The sequence below is a fragment of the Geospiza fortis genome, unplaced genomic scaffold (genome assembly GCF_000277835.1).
Source record: "Geospiza fortis unplaced genomic scaffold, GeoFor_1.0 scaffold100, whole genome shotgun sequence".
In the NCBI taxonomy this organism is placed as follows: Eukaryota; Metazoa; Chordata; class Aves; order Passeriformes; family Thraupidae; genus Geospiza; species Geospiza fortis.
In genome coordinates this window covers 3,297,510-3,318,277 of record NW_005054350.1, presented here as the reverse complement: position 1 = coordinate 3,318,277, position 20,768 = coordinate 3,297,510, and the positions used below count along the sequence as shown (strand labels likewise).

At 39.7% G+C, this 20,768-nt stretch overlaps 1 protein-coding gene across 2 annotated transcripts in view; it reads left to right on the top strand.

Annotated features, from left to right (window-relative positions):
• The window catches only part of LDLRAD4 (low density lipoprotein receptor class A domain containing 4), a 230,642-nt gene that overhangs the window by 76,802 nt on the left and 133,072 nt on the right, over positions 1–20,768 (top strand). For both annotated transcript variants that reach the window (XM_031058874.1, XM_031058873.1), the window contains exon 3: positions 14,941–15,081. In XM_031058874.1, coding sequence (XP_030914734.1) covers positions 14,941–15,081 — 141 coding nt within the window. The remainder of the gene's footprint in view (positions 1–14,940; positions 15,082–20,768) is intronic.

Genomic DNA, 20,768 nt, shown 5'->3' with positions numbered 1-20,768 from the left:
GTGCTTTCAAACCTTCACAACTTTCTCATAAATTAGTAATTTAACATTGCAATAATTTTTTATGTTCTGAACTGTCCCAGATCTATCACGAAATGATGGCTGTCTCAGACAGGCCCAATTTGATGGCCTCCAGGGTGTAGAGGTGACAGGGTCATGGACAATTGACACAGACTGTGATGCACAGTATTTTAGACAGAGCTCATGGCAGCTTTCCATCCTTAGGATGCCTCATATACCCTGCTAGTATTTGTGTCCTTCATTCAGAGATAAAGCATTTCCATATTTCTGACTACTTCAATTTGAAATATTTAGGGGAGATGTCATCAGGGACAAAGACATCATTGTATATTTGTGCAAGAAATTTCTAATCATTCTTTCTCATTGAAATCCTGATCTTTGTCATCTTGTAGTGAAGTTCTACTTTATTGTTGCCTTCACTGAGAACAGAGATTAGATCCTGGGAAGCAAGAATATGGATTCCTCTTCTAAGAGTATATTGCTCAGGGTTTCTTCTTCAGGTGTTGTATCTACCTCAGGAAATGAAAGATAAACAAGGTGAAGCTCCACTGACCGCTCCAGCAGTGCTAGTTATGTACTGATTTAATTGTTCTCTGTAGCTGGCTGAAAAGAGATGCTTGAAACTATGTCTGAACAAAACCAAAAGTGGCTTGTTGTGCAAGAGAGGACATAAAACTGTTGGTTTACTATGTCTTTAGAGATAAATGTTTGGGTTAAATGGAAGTGAGCAAGAGCATTATATCTCATCTCATAGCTGTCTGGGTGGCCCAAGTGAAACAGTTTCCATTGAGAAAATCTGCAGATAACACACATTTATTAATAGTTGATGAGATTAAAAAAAAATAATGGAACTAGAAAATTATTAAAATAATTAATAAATAGAGATTCCCCTTTATACTGAGACACATGGTAATGTTGCTCAGTTTGCCTCGATACTTTCCTTCTTACAGTCATCATGTGCTTCACATGTCTACATAATTTAACAGCAGCAGTAGTGGCATCATCATCATAATCATCATTATTATTATTGTTGTTATTGTTATTACTATTATTACATCTCTAGGTATGCGGGGAAGATCCAAGCAGCTTGCCCAGTGTCATATAGACCGTGAGAAAACTGCAGCTAAGAAAAGAATTGTGACGTTTTTGTTTCAAGATCTTACAAAACCTTCTGTGACTTTACTGAAAGAAAAATTTCTAGAACTATTACTTAACACAGCATAATAGTTTTTCCCCTGGATCTTTTAGTACACAGCGTTATGCATTCCTTTCCTGCTGCTCCATGTTCCTTACAGGACTTAAGTCTTGCATGCTTTGCAAATGTAGTAGTGCAGTACTGCAGGCAGCTCCCTTGTGCAGCAGCCAGCAAATCTCTTTTCTCCTGAATATCAAATGAAAATAATTCAGGCCAGTCTTCTTGTTTGGCCTGCTGGTTTTGTATGCAGGCATCAAGTATTAAAACGGAAGCTGGGAAATTGTAGCACAGTCTGGCAGGACTATTCCATGTGTTTTTGGAATGTGCTTTTGCAACCTGTGTTGCCTAATCACATCATAGGTTATATAATATGTTGTTGATACATGGATTCAAAATCAGTTGATACTGTGTTTAAAATAAAAAATGTGTTCCCTATTGACTCATGGAAATTTCCATACAAAGCAAGCCAGTGCTTTTTTAAGATGGTTCTGCACTGAGATTTTGAGCTCTGTGTTGTCCTTGCGTTTAAGAAGTATGAAATAATTCACAGGCTGAGTACTTATGAAGGAATCCCCAGGTCAATACATCTTAGACCAGATTTTGCTTCAAACCTTGGTCTATAATGCCTATGCTTTGTATTTGCTGTTAGATATATTCATGAGAAAGTACATGTCTCTTTATATAATGGTACATGAAAGGTGAACTTTGTAAGGAAAGAGTATGGAAAGATTGGATTTTTTTGTTCTTTGATTTTATTTCTTTGCGAGATACTTGCCTGTATGTTGTGAAAAAGGAAATTATTTTATAAGAAAAGAACACCGATAAGATTCTTTTTAAAATCAGGTTATTCTTTCCTTGTTTTGCTGTTGATACGTGGCTTGAGAGAGAAAAAATATTTAGAAGACACTTGGAGAAATCTTTATGCAAAAGACAAGATGTAGGCTGCTGATTGCTAGGCATGTGATATAAATAAGCTTTAAGTGAAATAAATATGTGAAGCCCCATTAAAGTTGAAGATATTATCTAGAGAGTTTTAAAGTGATTTAAGGAGTAGTCCTCTATCATCTCTAGGTACTTGTAATATGAGAGAATGAAATACTTAATGTTCTAAAAAAATAAGAAGGGGTAAAATATTCCTGTCTTTTTTTTTAGTCTTCCTTTTCCACGTTCCTATCTCTCTCTATATATATTCACAGTATCTTTCCACAATCTTAAGATATATAGGTCACCTTTAGTGTCAAAGAAAATAGCGAGCAAGTTATTTAAAATACACGTTTAGGGGTGGAATTCAATGAAATGAGTTCTCATTAAAATACAAGTGATTAGCCCCCAAAATGTCAAAATGAGACAGACCTACTAACCATCAGAACACTATTAGAAAGATGCCTAACCTTCCATACCCACTGCCTATTTCTTTGATGCTTAATATGTGAATTCCTTCCATCATTTATGTCATCAAATAGAATTAATTTTTACCCAATTTTTTGTCTGATGGGATTATGCTTCTAAAAAGCTGTAACTGGGTGATTTTCTGAAGGGTACTAATATTTTATTTGGAACTCTGAAATTGAGTGAATTCTTTTCTTGTGAGTGAATTCTAGAGTGAATTCTATTCCTTTGTGACTGTCTCTCAAATACCTGCCATTTAGGATGTTTGCCCTAATGTAGTTAATTAAGGTTTCTAAAGAACAGCACTCTACAGCTATATTCCCAAAAAATTGCCATGGAAATCAAAGACTGCAACCTGGGGAATAACATTGAGGAGCAGTGTTCCTCAAAGCAAACTGAGTCCATCTCAGCTAACAGCAGCTCTGCCAAAATTTTGCCATTCAAGAAGAGTAATCAGATACTCTGCTGTGTGACATCATGTGAATGTTAGTGTTTTACTCACAAGAGAATGTAATTTTTCTTTTATTAATGGTCTGCTTAGTATGTGCTTGCAGAATAAGATTGTTTCATTCTGTATTTTAGGCTTTGACAAAAATAACACTGGGTGTGTGAGGTCATATTTGGAACTCTAGAAAACATGTTTAAACCCAAACTGTATTCTTCTCTCAAATGTTCTACCATGTCAGCTATGAGTTTAACAACAGCAATATGTTCTAAAGACTGTAAGCTATTACTCTTATATGTGCATATCTGTTACAAACATGCTTATCTTTTTTAAATAGTTAATCCCATTTTGAAGGCTTTGATGACTGCTTGCCATATACCAATAAGTATTAAAGTGTTTGTGTGCTATTTAAAATAGGTGAACTTCACAAAATCCCCTAACGCATAGGTCATTTAAGGAAATTTTTCTTACATTTTTTATAATGCTAATCCATTATGAAGGGGACTTCCTGCCCTTTTAAATGACCTTTCATCAGGGTGTGTTGTCCTGCCATCACTGCTTCTGTCTTTTAGGCAGTAGAGCACATTTAAATATTTTACTGTCAACTAAAGACAGTTACTTCATGAAGTATAAAAATATGTATTTCACTATTATTTCCCCACTGTTGTTAATTGCAACTTTTCTAGATAGTTCCTAACCCACTGTAACACAAAATACAAAGGGTTTGTTTAAGCTGTTTGCTGAAGTACTTTAGGTGAATGTTTTTTGTTTAATATTGTGTAGAGCAGATTATATTTGCACGCTGGAAGCCACATCTCAGCTCAGACCTTAAAAACAACAGATTAGATGCACAAACATTCGAATGTGCTAATGTGTTCGCAGTGTTCATTTAATTGTAGCCATTGTTATGTCTCAGTAAGTATCTGAGAACTGGACTAGGAAAAAATCAGGGACCCCTATATTACACTGCTGTAGAATTTCACTCACCTTTGAATTTGATTTCCAAAGATTCATGCACTAGATTGTTTTTTACCTAATACTGGTAGCTGTTGGACTTCTTTTTTCTTTCTTGAAGATTATTTTTTTAATATCCATTTATCTGAAGGCAGTGCCTGCAGATTATAAAATATTCTTAATCTGCATCCTGGATTTTAGGCTGGGCTCTTCTCTGGAGAAATATTTTTTGTATGTTATTGTAACATTCACTAGTAAGACATGTTATGTTTTAAAGAAATACCTCCTAGTGCCAAGGAAAATGAATCAATTTAGATGGTGTTTCTTTGTGTCTCAAGAATTTTTTAAGCATTAGGACCCTAAATTAGAGGGTTATTAGGAAGCTCTAACAAATACTTTGTTCCTTTGTTGTTGCTAGAAAATGAGCAGTGTGGTATTAGCTGTGTTTTTGCTTTACTATGAGCTTCTTATTTGAAGTATTCTGAGGAGGGAACAGTACTATGAAACTGACCTCAGTTCAATTATCGTGACTTATAAAACCACCGAAAATTATCACCATCTTTGAACAGATTATTAATAATGAGCTGGTACAATATTACAAACTACCTTGCCTAGAGTTAAAACACAATTAGTTGCTCTTGAGTTTCCAGTGCTCTGGCTGTTTATTCTCCTTCGTGGCTGGGAGGTTCTCTGTGTTCAGCACATCATTTGTACAATTTTTGACGTGCTTTAACTTGTCATCGATACACTGATAGCTTGCGCTGTAACCGGAGATTTATCCTGGGCCCCTCTCTTGTCCCCACCCAAAAAATTCTGTGGGGCTTCTGACAGATATACAGTGGCAGGTCTAAATTAGATGTCTGAAATGGTTATTGCTATTGGCCGCCTACACTGCTTCTCTGACAGACGTTGCTGTCTCAAGGCTGGCATGACTGATCTGCATGTCAACCGCAGTAGTTTCCAGTCCAGTGTATTAAGATAAACCACAGACAGAAATCATGTCCAGAACAGCCGGAGGCATGAGGTAATGTGTCAGAGTTTTGGAGTGTGGTTTGTAGATCAAGTCCTACTTGGATCTCAGATGCAAAGTACATTTTGTTAGAAAAGCCAGCTTCAACCATCAGTGGTACTCCAAGCCCAGGTCACAGCTGGATGTGTGCCTGGCAGGTGGGCACTGCTCAGGTGCGTTGGTTCAGTGCATACCAGCTGGCCACTAGACTGAGCTCCTTTTGCAAAACTGTGTTTAGGAAGGGACAAGCATGGTTAACTTCTCAAAGCCAGCTCTGTCAAGAGGGTTCCAGGCTGTGTGGCTTCACCCAAGCCAGATGTGTAGATGTGAAGACAAGCCCTTACTGTCACACCTGGACACCCAGGCACCATCAATCCTCCCTGGGTGCCCCACTCTAGTCTTTTCCTCCTCACCATGCCGACACTGAGCTTGGGTCAGGTGGTCCCCCTGACTCAAGCAGACCTGTCAGAAGCCTCCTTAGTTTCTCTGTCTCTTTACAGAGGAGCGGTGGTAGGTGGGTGTGAACTGCAGTTGATGTCGGGGGAAAGCTGTGCCATGTCCCCCCGAGTTGTCACTGGGCAGCAGTGCCAGCCAGAAGCACTCGATTATGGGGACACGGTGCTCTAGCTTGTTTTGGTTTTTGTTGTTATCACGTGCAGTGTAGTCGTGGCCTGAGCTTGTGAACCAGAGTCTCTGTTTATATTCAGTTTTGCATTGTATTAGGCTTGGGCCTACTTATTAGGTACTTTTTGACTTAAGCACTCAGTATATCTGCAAAATTGAGTACAGATTAGAGAAAGGAAGTAATCTGCTTTGATTGTCTCTGCTATGAAGTTACCCAAGACAATGCATGGTGCAAGGAGAGTCAGCACCATCCAGCATCATGTTAATAGTATGTTCACGTTCACAGCCTGAAATATACTGTCCTAAACACCCTGTCTGTTTTTAAATGATACTGTCACAACAACAGAAAGATCTAAGCGGTAGAGATTTCTTTGTAAGCACTTTGGCCATGGAAATAGTTAAATAATCTTGGTTAAATACCTGCTAGGTGGTCAAATATGTTGCTGATGCTCAAATAAAATATAATTGTAGTTTGAAATAATCTTTATTAAAACTGTGCTGCACAGGTTGCTAAATGAGGCATTCTCAAAGCATAAAACACTGGCTCACTGTTCGCATTTCTTCCTTGTATCTGCCTGTCCCATGCACTTGATGTTGGGAGCACTTGGGGAGGGAAGAGGAGCACCTGGTGGTTGTAGTAATGGCTGAACTTGGCTGTACCTGGAAGTGAAGTGGAAATCTTGTGTGAAAGTGGAGGGGAGCAGAGCTCACACCTCCCTTCCCCTTCCCCACTGCAGCACATCTGCCTCTTCCCCTGCTGTCTGGACACAGTGTGGCTTGGGCTGTTGCTCTGCCAGTGGTATTGCTGGAGCCTCACAGTGTCTGTGCCTTTCAGTTATTCGGGAGTGCTGCCAGAGATTCCCCTGATGCAGACAATAAGAAGATAGCTGCTTTTTCTTTTGTTGTTGTCGTTTTTTGGTGGGTTTTTTTTAACAGTTTTTATTTCTGTAAAAGCAGAAGAGAATTTCTTGGGGCATAGAAGAGGCACTTCTGTAGGCTAGGGGCATTCTTCCAGCTCAGCATCACAGACTTGCTTCATGCAGTGAACATGGGAGGGGTTGTCCAAGGTGTTTATAGTGGAAAATATTTGGCAAACCAAATGAATACCAGCTCCACTGTATGGAAATGCATATACATGGGAGTCTGTATACATTTGCACTACAGTACATACCAGAGAGGAAGTGTTCATGGCAATTGGTAAAAAGGAAGATTAAAGACAGGTAGAAAGGATTTATTTTGTTTATTTTCTTTAAAAGGCTTAGCCAAAAAACTGCAGACTTCTGGGAAAAATACTAAGGTGAATAGAATGTGTGACTCATTTTTTAGATAGAGATGAATAAGGAGGAAAGAGTTTAGTAAGAACTGATACAAGACAGTACTAGTTTGTAAAAAACTTTGTCCATGCTGTATGGTGCAAACCACTGAGAGCAATCCATTTCCCTGTAATCTAGGTATTATTTTGTTAATATTTTTATGTGAACCCTGAGGCACAGTGAACTGAATTAGACACTTCTTAGATAATTGGACTTTAGTTAAAATTGCTTTTAAAGTACAAAATCTAACAGTGACAAGGTATTTACTGCAGGAACACGCAAATCTTTGCAGGTGTGGATCAGAGAACACGATCCAGGTGATAACAGATTTCTCATGACTCACATTAGTGTGCATTGCACAATTCAAATGCCACTGAGAAATGAAAGAAGAATGCTGTTGTCCATTGAGATCTGGAACTCCTGTTACAGTGGAAACTCCATAACTGTCCTGCATCTTGACACACAGTAAATACATTAATTTCTCTTATATTTTCTGCGCATTGTGCTCAGGAAGACATATGAAAAAAAAGTACTGTCATCAGTATTAAGTTGATTTCTGTCATCAGTATTAGGCTGATACTGAAACACAGTATACTCTTGCCTGAATTATGCATTGCTTTTGTGAAAAGTCCAGTCCTTGGGTCTGTTCTCAGACCCTTCCTTGATTCAGTAGCATTAGAGCATTTCAGATGAGAATGGTATTTGTTCTGTACTTCAGTACCTCCTAGGAGAGCTAACTTAAAACAGCTCCTGCCCTACAGGGGTCACAGTCTTAATGTGACCTAATTTAACAACAAAATACATAGGGACAACATTTTCCCTACCAATCAAACCAGATTATCCAACCCCAGATAATCTTTGGGTGTTGCAGTAACTGTTGTGTGTCTTCATCTGGGCCTGGTTTTAGTCAAAACTTAGCAAGGCATCTGTGAAGGGATATGGTTTAGTCTGTATTTCTGTGGATTCAAAGTTTTATGAAGTTGCCTTATAAAACGGTCTTGTCTTGAGCTGGTTGTCAAGCAAACAATATTCCAAAGGAAAAGCAACAAACTGCTTCAGTAATGTGATTTTTTTATTTTATATTCCTCTACATATGCAGTACTCTACAAACCTAGTAAGTGGCACTGCTTCTGATTATTAAAGCTTTCTTAAGATGAACACCAACTAAGATAATTTTAAAATATTTACCATAATTCAAGAATTCTTTGAATTATGATTAAGGAAGATGAGATGTTAAGAAAATCTCATTTGCATATACCCTTCTTACCTGCACTTGCCCATGATAATGACATTTTGCTTGACAAAAATTATAAGGTACATGCTTAATGTATCTTTAATCGTCTCCTCATGTAATTTGTCAGTTGAAAATGAGAGTGTCATTAGTTGAGTCACCAATGCTCCTTCCCCCCTTCCCCATACTTGACTTGGAAAACTTTGCTGGTGCTTATAGAGGAGTACAGGCAGCTCCTGTGGGGTCTGTCAGGGCAGACACAGGCCTTCCCATGGCTTCTGGAAACCCATCCCTCCTCACAGGTCATTTCTTCCCATCAGGTGCAGTGAGCGTCTGTGGTGGTGCTGTGTCCTTCTGTCTGGGGGCTCTGACCCAAGTGGAGCCCTGGGGCAGTGTCCAGACTGTCACTTGCTGGAGCTGTTGGCACTGGTCCCAGTCCCTGTGCCGCAGAGTGCCGGGCACATGCTGCTGGAAGATTTCTGCAGAAGCCTTGTGGCTGGAGAGGGTGTCCCGGAGCTTTAGTGGGGATGTAAAGGATCTTCACATGAATGAGGAGAAGACGACACAGTTCTTGACTTCTGTTGAGGAGTCCTGGCATTTCAGTTCTCTGTGGGCATAAGCAGGTAGAACACTGCCAGTCCAGGAAAAGCAAGTGGGTAGAAGGGCAGAAAATGGAACTCCTTATTTATACTGCCTTGCTGTTTTATGGGAAGGTAAGTGATAAATAGAACAAAAAATTTATGAGGGTGGCAATAGAAGAGCCTATCCTTTTCTGGCTTTTCTCTATGCTGGCAGAACTGGCAATTTGTGTGAGCTTGGTAGTCTTTGAGGTCACCTTGGAGAGGCTTTGTCCATTAGTGATGAGTACTGTGATGGGAACTGTGTCTCGTTCCTGAGGGGATGTGCTTAGGGCTGCTGCTGGTCCCCGAGGGAAAGCTGTGGAAAATTGCTGTGTGGACAGAATGGTGGCTCAGTGATAGTTAGTCTCATGAATTTAGTTTCTAGTGTTGATAAAAACTCTTTTCTTAACGCCCCCATGGCCCCCAGGATGAGATTTTTCTCTTTGTTTTCACACCAGAGACAGGTATATAGTGTGAAGAAAGATCACAGGCAAAACCTAACCTCATTGACCAATCTCAAAATAAAGGAGCTCTTTTGGTTACCCCCACGATGTCTGGGGTAATTTTATTCAGGCTATTAATTAAGGTGAGCTTTGTGAAAAGTCCTAATGCCCTGAACTGGTGAACTGAGCAGTGGATTTCGCTACCTGTGTGCAAGAATATTGTGTTTGCTTCCTTTAGCTGCTGGCATAAATAGTAACTCGTTAAAGGGCATAGCTCCAGGCTTTGCCTTAAGAAGTAGATGAAAAGATAATTGCTGGATAAGCAAGCGAGCATGGGGGACTGTAAGAGTAAATGAGACTGGTTGTGAACCAGTAACAATCTTCTTTCAATCAGCCTGGTTTTAAGGCTGTAATCTCCCCTGGGCAGAGAAGGTCCCTGTCTCCACGTTGCGTGTCTCTGGGAGCAGCCTCGCTCCTTGTTCCTGCGTGAGGCTGTGGGTGCTGAGGACAGGCCGCTGGCTGTGGCTCACAGCTCTGCTCCTTACCCTGCATAAGCTGATCCTCTTTCATTCCTGTTGGCGTTCTGCTTGGCATTCTTTTTGTGAAGTGCTTTTTTGTTTTGTACAGACCTATTTATCCCTCCCTTCCCTGCACCGGTGGAGGTTTATTAGATTGCATGGCAGCCTGCCATCTTCCTTATTAACCAAGCTTTTTCCCAAATAAACATGCTCCTTGTGTGCATGTCTCCTATTTATGATTTACTTCCCATTATAAAGCTACAATCTACAATATTAAAAATAATACACAGACAGATGTTTATGAGAGGCTGAACAGGGTTTTATTGTACTGACTCTGGTATTTGTGGTTTATATTTCTTTAATCTCTAGTGAAGTGTGGTTCCTCCTGCCCTCCCCAATTTACTGCTTCTGCCTCTTATTAGCCTTATAATAAGTGATGGTGCCCTTTAAGCACATTTTCTTTCAGGCTCTTACATGCTGCAATATGAGCAGGGGTATGAGGAAGTATGATGATGTTCTTAAAATGGTGTCTTTATATGAGAAATTAGAAATTAGGCCTTTATTCTGGAGATCTAGGTCCACCCACCTGGAGGCAAAGAGATCCCTACCTTCCATTTCCATGACTTCAGTAGGGTATTTGATCACCCTCTGCTGGCTGAGCTGCCCGGGCAGCTGCCAGTCTGCTGGATTTTGGGAGAGTGCCTTTCTGCCCCGGTGGAGTCCCAGCCATCACTTGGGATTTCACTTTGTGCCTCTGAAGTGCGTTACTACAGTTTGGTCACAACAGTTTGGAGTCACTGGCTGCATACAGAGTTCTTTATTTTTTATTCGAATGGATGGAAGAGAATTCTGCCTCTGGGTCAGATAATCATCTCAGACCCGTTAAATAAGCAGCTGTGACATGCATCATAACAGTGGCCTAAACCACCATATTTTTTCAATATGACACTTCGTTGCTTTTTTTTCCCTTGGCCCGTGGTTGGGCTTACATTAGAAAAACAAACAGCACTTAGCTATAATTAAAAATGCCCTTCGGTAAGTGGGATGACAAAACAATGGGAATGCTGTTCATATGGATGAAGTCAAGTGTAAATGAAGTCTAAAAGAATTAACTTGAATGCAAGGATAAAATTATCTTGTTGGCTAGGCATAGGAAGTATAAAATAAGCCTACCCAATACATCAGATCTTGTATTTTACAGTAAAAAATCTGATCAGGGTAGTTTTTTAGTATCATGAGGCAAATCCATCTTTTGCTGTAGCGACAGAAACATAACTTTCAATTAACTATATGAAACTATTTGAAATACAGTCATATATTGGTAATTGTAGAGAGTTTTATGCATTCAAGCATCTACCTTGAACATGTGTGCAATATACTTATTTATACTACTTGCATTCAGTTTCTAAAAATAGGAAATGTTCATAGTAGTATCCTTAGAATTCCTTTTTTTTCAGATAGTTAATTTCTACCTGGAAGAACATTTATTAAAATTTTATGTTGAAAAACCACTGTATCATATAGGGTTTTTTTTTAAGTATGCTCCAGACATAATTATGAACATAGTAAGACATAATTATAAGAAGGGTTGATATTTTCAACCTCCAGTAGCTGTCGTCTTGCTTCAGGTTTAGCTGGAGTCAGAGCCTTGCTGACCAACCAACTGATGTTTCACTAATTGCCACTTGAAAATGAAAAGGGAAACTGTCTAGCTTTGAAACATTATTCATGAAAGAAGGATCATGCTGGCATGTTGTCAGAACAGGATCTTTCCCCCCTGTCTTGTCTAGACAGGCCAAGTACAAGACTTTGTACTGAAAAGGTCTCTCTGGTGTGTCATTAGGCACAGTGGTTTAGTCTGGACTGGTCTGGATTCCCTGGTCAGAGTGTTTTGAGGTCACTTCTTGTATTTTGGTACAGACCTCTGCAGGTTTATTTCAGTTTGAAAATATTCTAATATTTCCTTCTACTACCTCCCTCAACCTGACTTTGATCTATTTCTTTACAAGGAAGGGTTCTCTGGTTTTAGTAAAAGTACTGTTTAAATGCATTCACTAAGCAAACTAATTTAAGGTACTGAATTTTTGTTCACAAGTTGCAAATACCAGATGCTAAGTATATTCTATGGGCAGAAGTATCTGTATTCTCATTGGATAATCTGTTCAATTAATTTATCCTATTCCTACAATGCATTTTTTCTTTGAATATTTCTTTCAGACGTCAACAGAATGTGATTATACAGACTAAGTTTTGCAATTTTGTGTCCTCCATTAGATATTACATTGTGTTAGATATAGATGTTACTTTTGCAGATGCATGAGTGAGAAAAAGAGGAAGACCCACGGATATGCAGGCGCTGCTCAGCACTAACCAAAACACATTGTTGTGACATCAACCCTGTCCTACAGCACTGTCCAACACTGACTGTTTGGATCACGAATCCAAATAGCCACCACAGGGTCTGCTGTGAAGAAAGTTGACTCCATCCCAGCCAGGGCCAGTAAAGGATGAATGCTTCCTTGGCAAATAGATTTGGTGGGAGATAGAAGGCAACATGATATTTGACAACACACCCCATTTTCAAATCAACACAGAATTCCCGTGGTACTGTGAGCAATCTTCCAGTCAATGTGGGCGCAACAAAAAGGGGACAAGAGGCCTCATAACTCTTTTTTTAATGCACTTTCACAATGGCTATTTTCACATGTGTGAGGGAATGAGGAAGTAGCCTTAATATTCTACAAGAAAAGTTGATTGAGTCTGCTTTTTGATTCTAAATTTCAGTGTGGTCTGTTATCTATGACAACCTCCCCACTTCACCTTAAATCACAAATCCTTTCTTCTGGTTAGTCCTCTTATGATAATGTTAGTTAAACCCCAGAACTTTTAAGACTTTAATATAGCTATGAAAAATGTAATGCTTCGTCTAGTCTTTTGTGTGAAAACTGTATAATCTGATGGCAAACAGACACCTTGAGCTCTTGGCTTTAACTGCTTTTGATTTGACATCTTGCTTGAGCATTTTACATCAGCCACGGGGGAAGCATGGAAAGCATTACATTGGGACTCCAGACAAAGGCACAGGAAAGCAGTAGAAGCTAGCCAAAGTAGCATGCCACATATTCTAACTGCAATATGGTGATTGATTCTTTCTAATAGAAGCATTATGTTCTTCACCACTCTAACTTAACCCTGTGTGATATTCTTTCTTTAATATACCTGGGAAGTTTGAATCCTTTCAAGATGACTCTTCTAACCTTCCAAGACAGCTTGTTCATTTCTTGTTCCAGTTTCTTCAGAAATGAGTCCTAAAGCATTGTAATTATCAGATTGCTAATATTGAGCCTGGCTTTTTAAGTCTCCATTCCAGAAGTAATTGTTAATGACCTTTTCAGTTCCATGGGTTTCAAAGGCTTACTTCATTTGCTTATGATTTTTTTATAGTCTATAGTCAGAAGGAATCTAAGCCCTTCAATGCCTCTTCAGTTCTTTGTTGTTGCAGAGAGGAACAGAGTAACAAACAGAAGAAAATAATTTGTTTGTACAGTATTTTATTCTGCAATTTTAATAGGTCAGGGACTGCAGGGTTGCACTGAAAAAAAGCTTAAATTTGAGGACCTCATTTAGGCAAATACTTATAAAAGAAGTCTACTTTCACCGAGCAAAATAGATCAGTTTTTTCCCCCCACAGGAAATGCTTGTTTTCCTTGCTTTTCATACCTTCTATTTATATTCCTAAGTAACATTTTATATGTTACACATATTTATGCAGACAATTTTTTATTGCAGCAGGTTCTTGCTGGTATGTATACCAAAATATCATTAATACTCTTGAAAAGTGTTCAGAGTGAAGTCTGCAAATTGCTTTTATCTATAAAGCAAATGAAAAATGAGAATGAATTTGCTCTCTTTCTCAATTTCTTTTTCCTCTCCTTTTTTATTACCATGCTTGCATTATGCAACAGACACATTTGAGTAAGTGTCACACCTCAGTAACTGATTTAGAGACTTTTTAGAATTGGAGGTCCTGTTGTCTCAGTTCAGACTAAAGTTAAGATTAAAGCAAAGTCTTCTGTTGATGCTGTTGAAGATGAACAAATTCTACCTCTTTGCTGGGAAGGACCAGAAATCCTCTCTCTGAAGCAGAATCAGCCAACCCATACTGTAGTCTTAGGGAAGCCCAGGGTTCTGGGAATGGCATTCCTTTAATAAACTACTTGTGAGAGTTTCTAATTCTGTCTGCTCTGCCTCTGCTTGTGAATGGCAATCACCAGAATTTGTCAACATACTAGTAATGTAATCATTAAATTTCAGTTTGTCTTGATATAGTGTGTTCTCTGTTCTGTACGTGTATTTTACTTTGGAGCAATCCTAGTGAGAAAGCTTTTAATAATTGTGTGTATATTTTTGTGAACATTTCCTAATTACATCTTCAGTACTTGCTATAAAGTATACTTGGTCTCATAGGAATTGTTCTCATGATAGAATCATATTTAGGGGAAACTGTTCTTTTTTTTTGGTAAAAACAAAGTGTAAAAGCTACAGCATGCCTGCATTTAGCATTCAGACATCTTACAGGCATTTTAGAAGTTTACTAACTTATAAAGAACGCTAGCATGTGGGATTTTAATGTGCAGACACCAAGTGCTTGACTGTAATTAGGTGGGAGACTGGCAAATTGGCTTTGGGAAGGTAGTTAAGTAATAATTGTCTGTGTCTGAACAGGATTGTTCCTGGTTACAAACTATACTGTTGCCTTACAGCTGATGCAAGATTTTTTTTTTAATGTGGGACAATTATTATTTTTATTAATAGTGCTGTCTTGCCCCACATATGCGAGGTGCCACACAAACATATATGAGAACACAGTCTTTGTCCAAAGTGAACTATAATCAACATGAACTGCAAAAAAGATTGCTTATTATTAAAAAAGGTGAATTTTCCCAAGTGGCAAATATGGTTTACTAATGGTTTGATTCTAGTGATCAGGAATGTGTCACATATATATTTGTACATGCAATACTGTAAGGACAAAATTGTTTGTGTTGGTGTTGAATTGCCAGAGACCCACCCACCATTATAGCATCTACTTGAAAAAGATTGTAATTTTAGCACTGAGGAAGGGTGGGCATCAGTTTTCTCACTAATTTTTCTTTTTGTTTTTTTTTTTTTTCCTTTCAGAGTGCAAATTCACCTGCGCCAGTGGTAAATGCTTGTATCTTGGTTCACTGATTTGTAACCAACAGAATGACTGTGGAGATAACAGTGATGAAGAGAACTGCCTGCTTGTAACAGAGCATCCACCTCCAGGCATCTTCAGCTGTGAGTATTGGCTCCTTGTGTGCATCCATGTATGTCAAATATGTCTGGCTACTTCAGAAATCAGTCTTTTTGGAATCTTGATCTGCAGTATGATATCAAGGGAGTATGAGACAGAGAAAGTAAATAATATTTTTCTCAGAACTAGCAGGGATTTGTGACACACTTTCCCCAGGACTCTAAACGTGTACATTTTTAGTTATTCCAAGGGATTTTGTGCTACAGACATTGTGGTTATAATCATATGGATCATATGTGGCCTCTGAGAAAGCATAATTAAATATTTGTTTTCCAAGGTTCTACAAAATATTCTATGCTCTGTGTAAAAGTCTTTATAATATGCTATTAAGACTATAAAGAAAATTACATTTCTGTTCATAATTCTTATTAGTTTTATCGGTGCTGAGATCAGCATAATTTGGTAAGTTACTGACCTTTGATATATTTAAAACATCTTTAGTTGCTATTCTTCAGCGCATAAATATTGCACACCAAGTGCCAGAGTTTATCACAGGAATTGCTTTCTTAGTGCTTTGCCCTCAGTCATGTACAGTGAAATCAAACTTTGCTTTTGCTTTTGTTTCTCGTGCAGTAATTTATTTTTAAACCACAATTCAGCTTTCTGGATGGGTGATACATTTTCCGGTAAGGTTTCTTATACATAGGTACAATAGAAGTATGTTATGTTACTTCTGCTTTCCAGACAGTTTTGTTCTGCCCATAGTGACATCCCTCAGTGTTCTATTTCACTTCTGGTTGTGACTATATCTTAGGAATATATGTTTTGTTATATTGTTATTAGTAATAGCAATTATGAGCAGCATGTATCTGTAATTTTTGTAATTAATGCATGGGGCTATAAGCAGGACAGAAGATGGAGTCAGGTGTTGGATATCTGTCCTCCTGTACCCTCTAGTCTCCAAGTGGATATGTTCCTAAATGCTCCACTCTAAACCATTTAAATCTTGTACTTTGTGTTACTTTGGTACCTCTGCAGTGATTTCAGTGGCTTTGAAATAATAACGACCTGAGTATTCTTTTAGGCTATTTCATTTTATTTTTGTTTTGTTTAGTTCTGAGTGGAACTCTCTCCCAAGTCCCAGACAAGACATAGGCTTTGGTGATGCCTATGTCTTGTCTGGTCATGTCCAAATCAAAATGTCACATTTGCCCATAACGTTGGCTTTTGAGTTGTAAAAAAGTTGCATTTTATTATTTCTTCATGCAAAACTTGTAAGTATATATGTAATGTTCAAATAGAGGAAATGTTTTTGACTGGGATCCTGTACAGCTCTTCTCTTAAACCAAGCTAGCCACAACTGTTTGTCCAAAAGTGGCCACAAAACTTGCAGTGGCAGGGGATGGAGGGAAGGGCTTTGGTGATGAGCAGCCGGTGGCGGCCCTGCACAGCTGCAGTGTGATGGTGGCACCCTGTGAGTTCCTAGGTGGAGCCTCTTAGGTGGAACTCCCAGACCCTTCTTCATCCTGAGGTCTGACAACGAGGGCGACGGTGGTTTTGCAGTATCCCTCTGTGCTGGTGGCAGTCATGCAGCAATCAAGTATCATCTTGGCACCTTCTCCTCAAAAGCCCTTTGGACTCTATAAATGGTTACTTGCTTGACCCAGCATCTGCAAACTTTCTGGTCTTCCCCTAAGTCACATCTGTCCCCCTGGTCTTGCTGTAGATCATGAAGACAGGCCTGCCTGGACAGCTGGAGGGTCATCTCCCTAGCCTCCAGCAACATGAAGTTTGTGCCAACCAAACCCAACAAAATGTGTCTCTGAAAAACCTTCAGCAAAAGGTTCCCTACTGCTTTCCTGAGAATTGCAGTTGGTGTGTTTCATGATCTTGTCTCTGGAAAGTTGTGCAAGTTGGCAACAGTTTTCTTACTTTTCAGTGGACTTGGAGAAAGACAGTCAGCTTCCTCCTCCAAACAGCCTTTTAAACTGTGAAGGCTGCTACCACCCATCCATGGGTGTTAAAAAACCCCCAACAACCAAAACCCCCCAAGTTCATTCATATGAATTATGTTTCCTTAAATCTGTTAGAGTTCTTCCTTTTCTCTGACTGCTTCTAAAATATGGTGTCCAACAGGCCTACTACTTGAGATCTCCCAAGTGCTGAGGGAAGAGGGGTAATTACATAAACAGTCATTATTATTATTAAGTCTTTCAAGAACCGTATTTGCTGGTTTTGCAACAACATCGGAAATGAGGAGCTTGTAGAAGAAATACTGGATGCATTGCTAGGAGGATTTGGAAATGTTTAATTTTTTGCTCATCTTGTGGCAGATACAGCAGTTCATGATTTGTTGCATTTCAGGATATTGACAGGGACTGTACTGTTTCGTTGCAATAGGGACTGTGTGAAAAGTGCTGTTAAATAAAGGGACTTTGGTTTTAAGTAAAAAAACCCAAAACAAACAAATCCTAGTGAAACAGGATCCTAATGGTGAAACAAAGAGTAAAAGATCAAAGCCAGACAGAAAAACAATACAACCATAAACTGTATTTAAATTATATTTACCATGTTCTGGCTATTAAACAGACTACTACATGGTAGAAATCAGTGCCAGTTGGTAATAGGAAACAAGATTATTATGGACACGTCAGTTGTGTTGGTTTATTCCAGCTTTGAAAAAATGCTTTTAGAATACTTGCTGAAGTGAGGTCCCCAGGCCTTAGAGGGATGACATGTTGAATTAAGAAATGTGTGCATGCCTTTTGCTCAATGATTTTAATGGGGATCCCTACCAGAGCACACCAGAGTGTATGCTCTTGAAATGTCCCAGCTGAGCAGGCTGCCTTTCAACACAGAAGTACATACATTCATTGCTCTCTCATTAGTAACAAGACAGTAATACAGCTCAATAAGAAGAAAATTAGTATTAAAAAAAAAATCACTTGAGGAATGTTAAACCAGGTATTTCTTTCTGGTCAGTGTTACACATAAGCTCTGTTCTTGCATCTTCTTGCTTGTGTGCAGTTCTTAAATGGGAAAGAAACTGTTGAAAGGAGCGACTTATTAGTTTGTGCTGGTTAACATCCAAGCAGGGTATCCTATTTCTCCCTGGAACTGCCCTTGTCTTTATCTACAGCACGTCATCGCTACAAGCAGTATGCCTTCCCCTCTGCTGTTTGTTCAAAGAATCCAGGAAACCTTCTATCCTCCTGTGATGGAAAAAATATTCAATGTCTAAATAAATAAATTTTCATATGAAAGTTGTGCTTTGGTTTATTTAAGCAGTACATACTGTGTTAGTAGTACCCCATATTTCCCAGCTGCTGAAGCATTTCTCATTTGTGTTCTTGCCAGCAGCCAAATCCAGAATGTCTTGTTGGAGCTTCTTGCTCAGTTTAGTGAAGTTGCATGGGCAATGGCATAGAAAGATTTTTTTTTTTTTGGTGGGTGACCTGCTCCCTGGATCTCATGATTATAGGAGTTCACATCTCCCAGATTTGGTGTTCCTCTCTCCTTGCCATTCTTATATGGCTCCAGTGTGCTGTTAATTCGGTCTTTTAAATCATAGAATGGCTGGGGTTGGAGGGGACCCTAAAGATCATGTATTTCCACCCCCCCTGCCATGGGCAGGGACGCCTTCTACAGGAACAGGTTGCTTTAAATCCCCATCCAACCAGGCCTTGAAGACTCCTAAGGATGGGGCACTCACAGCTTCTCTGGGCAACCTTTTCCAGTGTCTTACCACTCTCAGAGTACAGGATTTCCTCCTGCTACCTAATCTAAAACCTGTTCTCCTTCAGGCCATTCCCCCTTGTCCTGTCACTACATGTCCTTGTAAAAATGTTGCTACTGAACTCAATGTCTCACGTGTGCAAAGGAAAACAAAAAGTGCATCCCTGAAGCCCTTTGGTAGTCTTAATTTTCCTTTGCTGACTTATAGGTAGGGCTGCCTTTTGCTGCTGTGTGGGCGATTCACTCTGTACAGCACAGAGAAATTGGAGGACAGCTGGGAAAATCCAAGGTGTGTTAGAGTCTGATTTTAGATTTCACAAGCTGCAGTCCAGCAAGTTGATCAAAATACATGCTAAGGCATTTAAGCTGTAACAGCTTGCTTGGTTTGCACTGGGGTGTGGGTTTGGTGATGCATGTTGAAGCACACCTCCCCTCCTCCATGAGGACACCCAGTGCTGCTGCATCTCTCCCTGCAGCTCGCCTTGAGCAGAGCCCATGGCAGCTTTCAGTAGGGCTACTTGTTTTTGTTTTCATCAGCTGTAAAGACGTATTGATTGAGATAATGGAGATGACTGTTCTTTTAAGACTACTTGGAGGTCAAGGGTGTATTTAACAGCACAAAACCGCGATAGGAAAAATGAGGCAAAGAGTAGGATTTTAAACATTGCAGACTTGGCCTTGGCAGCAGCTTGCCACTCCATGTGACCTGGAGAATTGGGACTCCAAAGAACTGAAACAATGTGCCTGCATCTAGAAGGACACAGTTCATTTGTTTGAGCATTGCCCTTTGTTTCACAACAAATGATCAGCCTGCCTTGTCCTGCTAAAAGTAAATTAGATTTTGAAATGGGAAGTGTAGTCTGTTGTCTGCAGACTGCAGTGTCCAAGTCATGTCTTATTGAGAAGGGTTGTGGTGGTGGAGATTTTAGGGTTTTTAATTGTTTGGTGGAAAACAGTGGAGGTAGTTGTCTTTGCTGTGATCTGTATGTGTTTGTGGGTATATCAAACACAAATATTGACATGCTTGAGAATTTACAGAAGAATAAAATAAGTGAGAACAAATCCTTCTTGTCATGTGCAAATTATGTCTACATCAAATTTCAAGTTGTCAGCATTGATGGAGGTGATGTGTCATGGCTGTTTTGGCATAGAAGAGTTTGCTGTAGGAGTGCATTTTCCTCTGCAAGGTAAAAAAACCCAAACAAATCAAATATATAGCTCTCCCTTTCACCACCCCCACCTACTGCTGTCAGCTCTGAGCTTTGTAGGGATCTGCAGGGGGTTGGAGAATGATTCTGTTTTAAAAACAAAAAGCTCAATCAAAGGAAAATATTTTGTTTAAAGAGACCTTTGGCATCCCCCTCTGACTGTGACACCGAATTTGGGCAGATAAAAACAACTGCCTAGATTTACATTTTGATTGTGCTTCTGCTTTCATGTGTGCCGGGCTGTCCCACTTCAGGTGAAATTTATCCATTTCTTTAAATATTTAGCAGTCTAGCGTTGATGTTAATGAAAGTCTGGCACTGCTATTTTGAGCATTGCAACAATGATAGTAATTTTCAGTGTCAGATTACTGCTTCTCGGAGGAAAAGGGAGATGGGAGGAGGGAAGAGCAGGGGAAAAAAAAAAATTGTTTCGGCTCTAATAGAGTTTGTCATCAGCCTGGCTGTGCTAGACAGATGGATCATGAATACTGTCTAGACGCTCTCTGCCTGAGTGGAGCTGTGGTCTCTAAGGACAAGCAGTGAGACGCCGGCTTAAGTGACTGGGGAGAGGCAGGACGTGCTCCCCTCTCGCAGCGATAGCGAGCCGGGCTGAGCCTGCCGCCGGCCTGGGGCCCGCTCAATACCGGCCTCAGCCGAAACTTGGCTGCTGGGGGCTTTGGGGGGAAAGGAGAGGGATGTTGGTACGATAGTATTGATTCCAGCCGCGTCTGCCCAGGGACTGCGGGGGGGTTTAGCCGGGAGTGTGGATCTCGGGAGGGGGGGGGGGC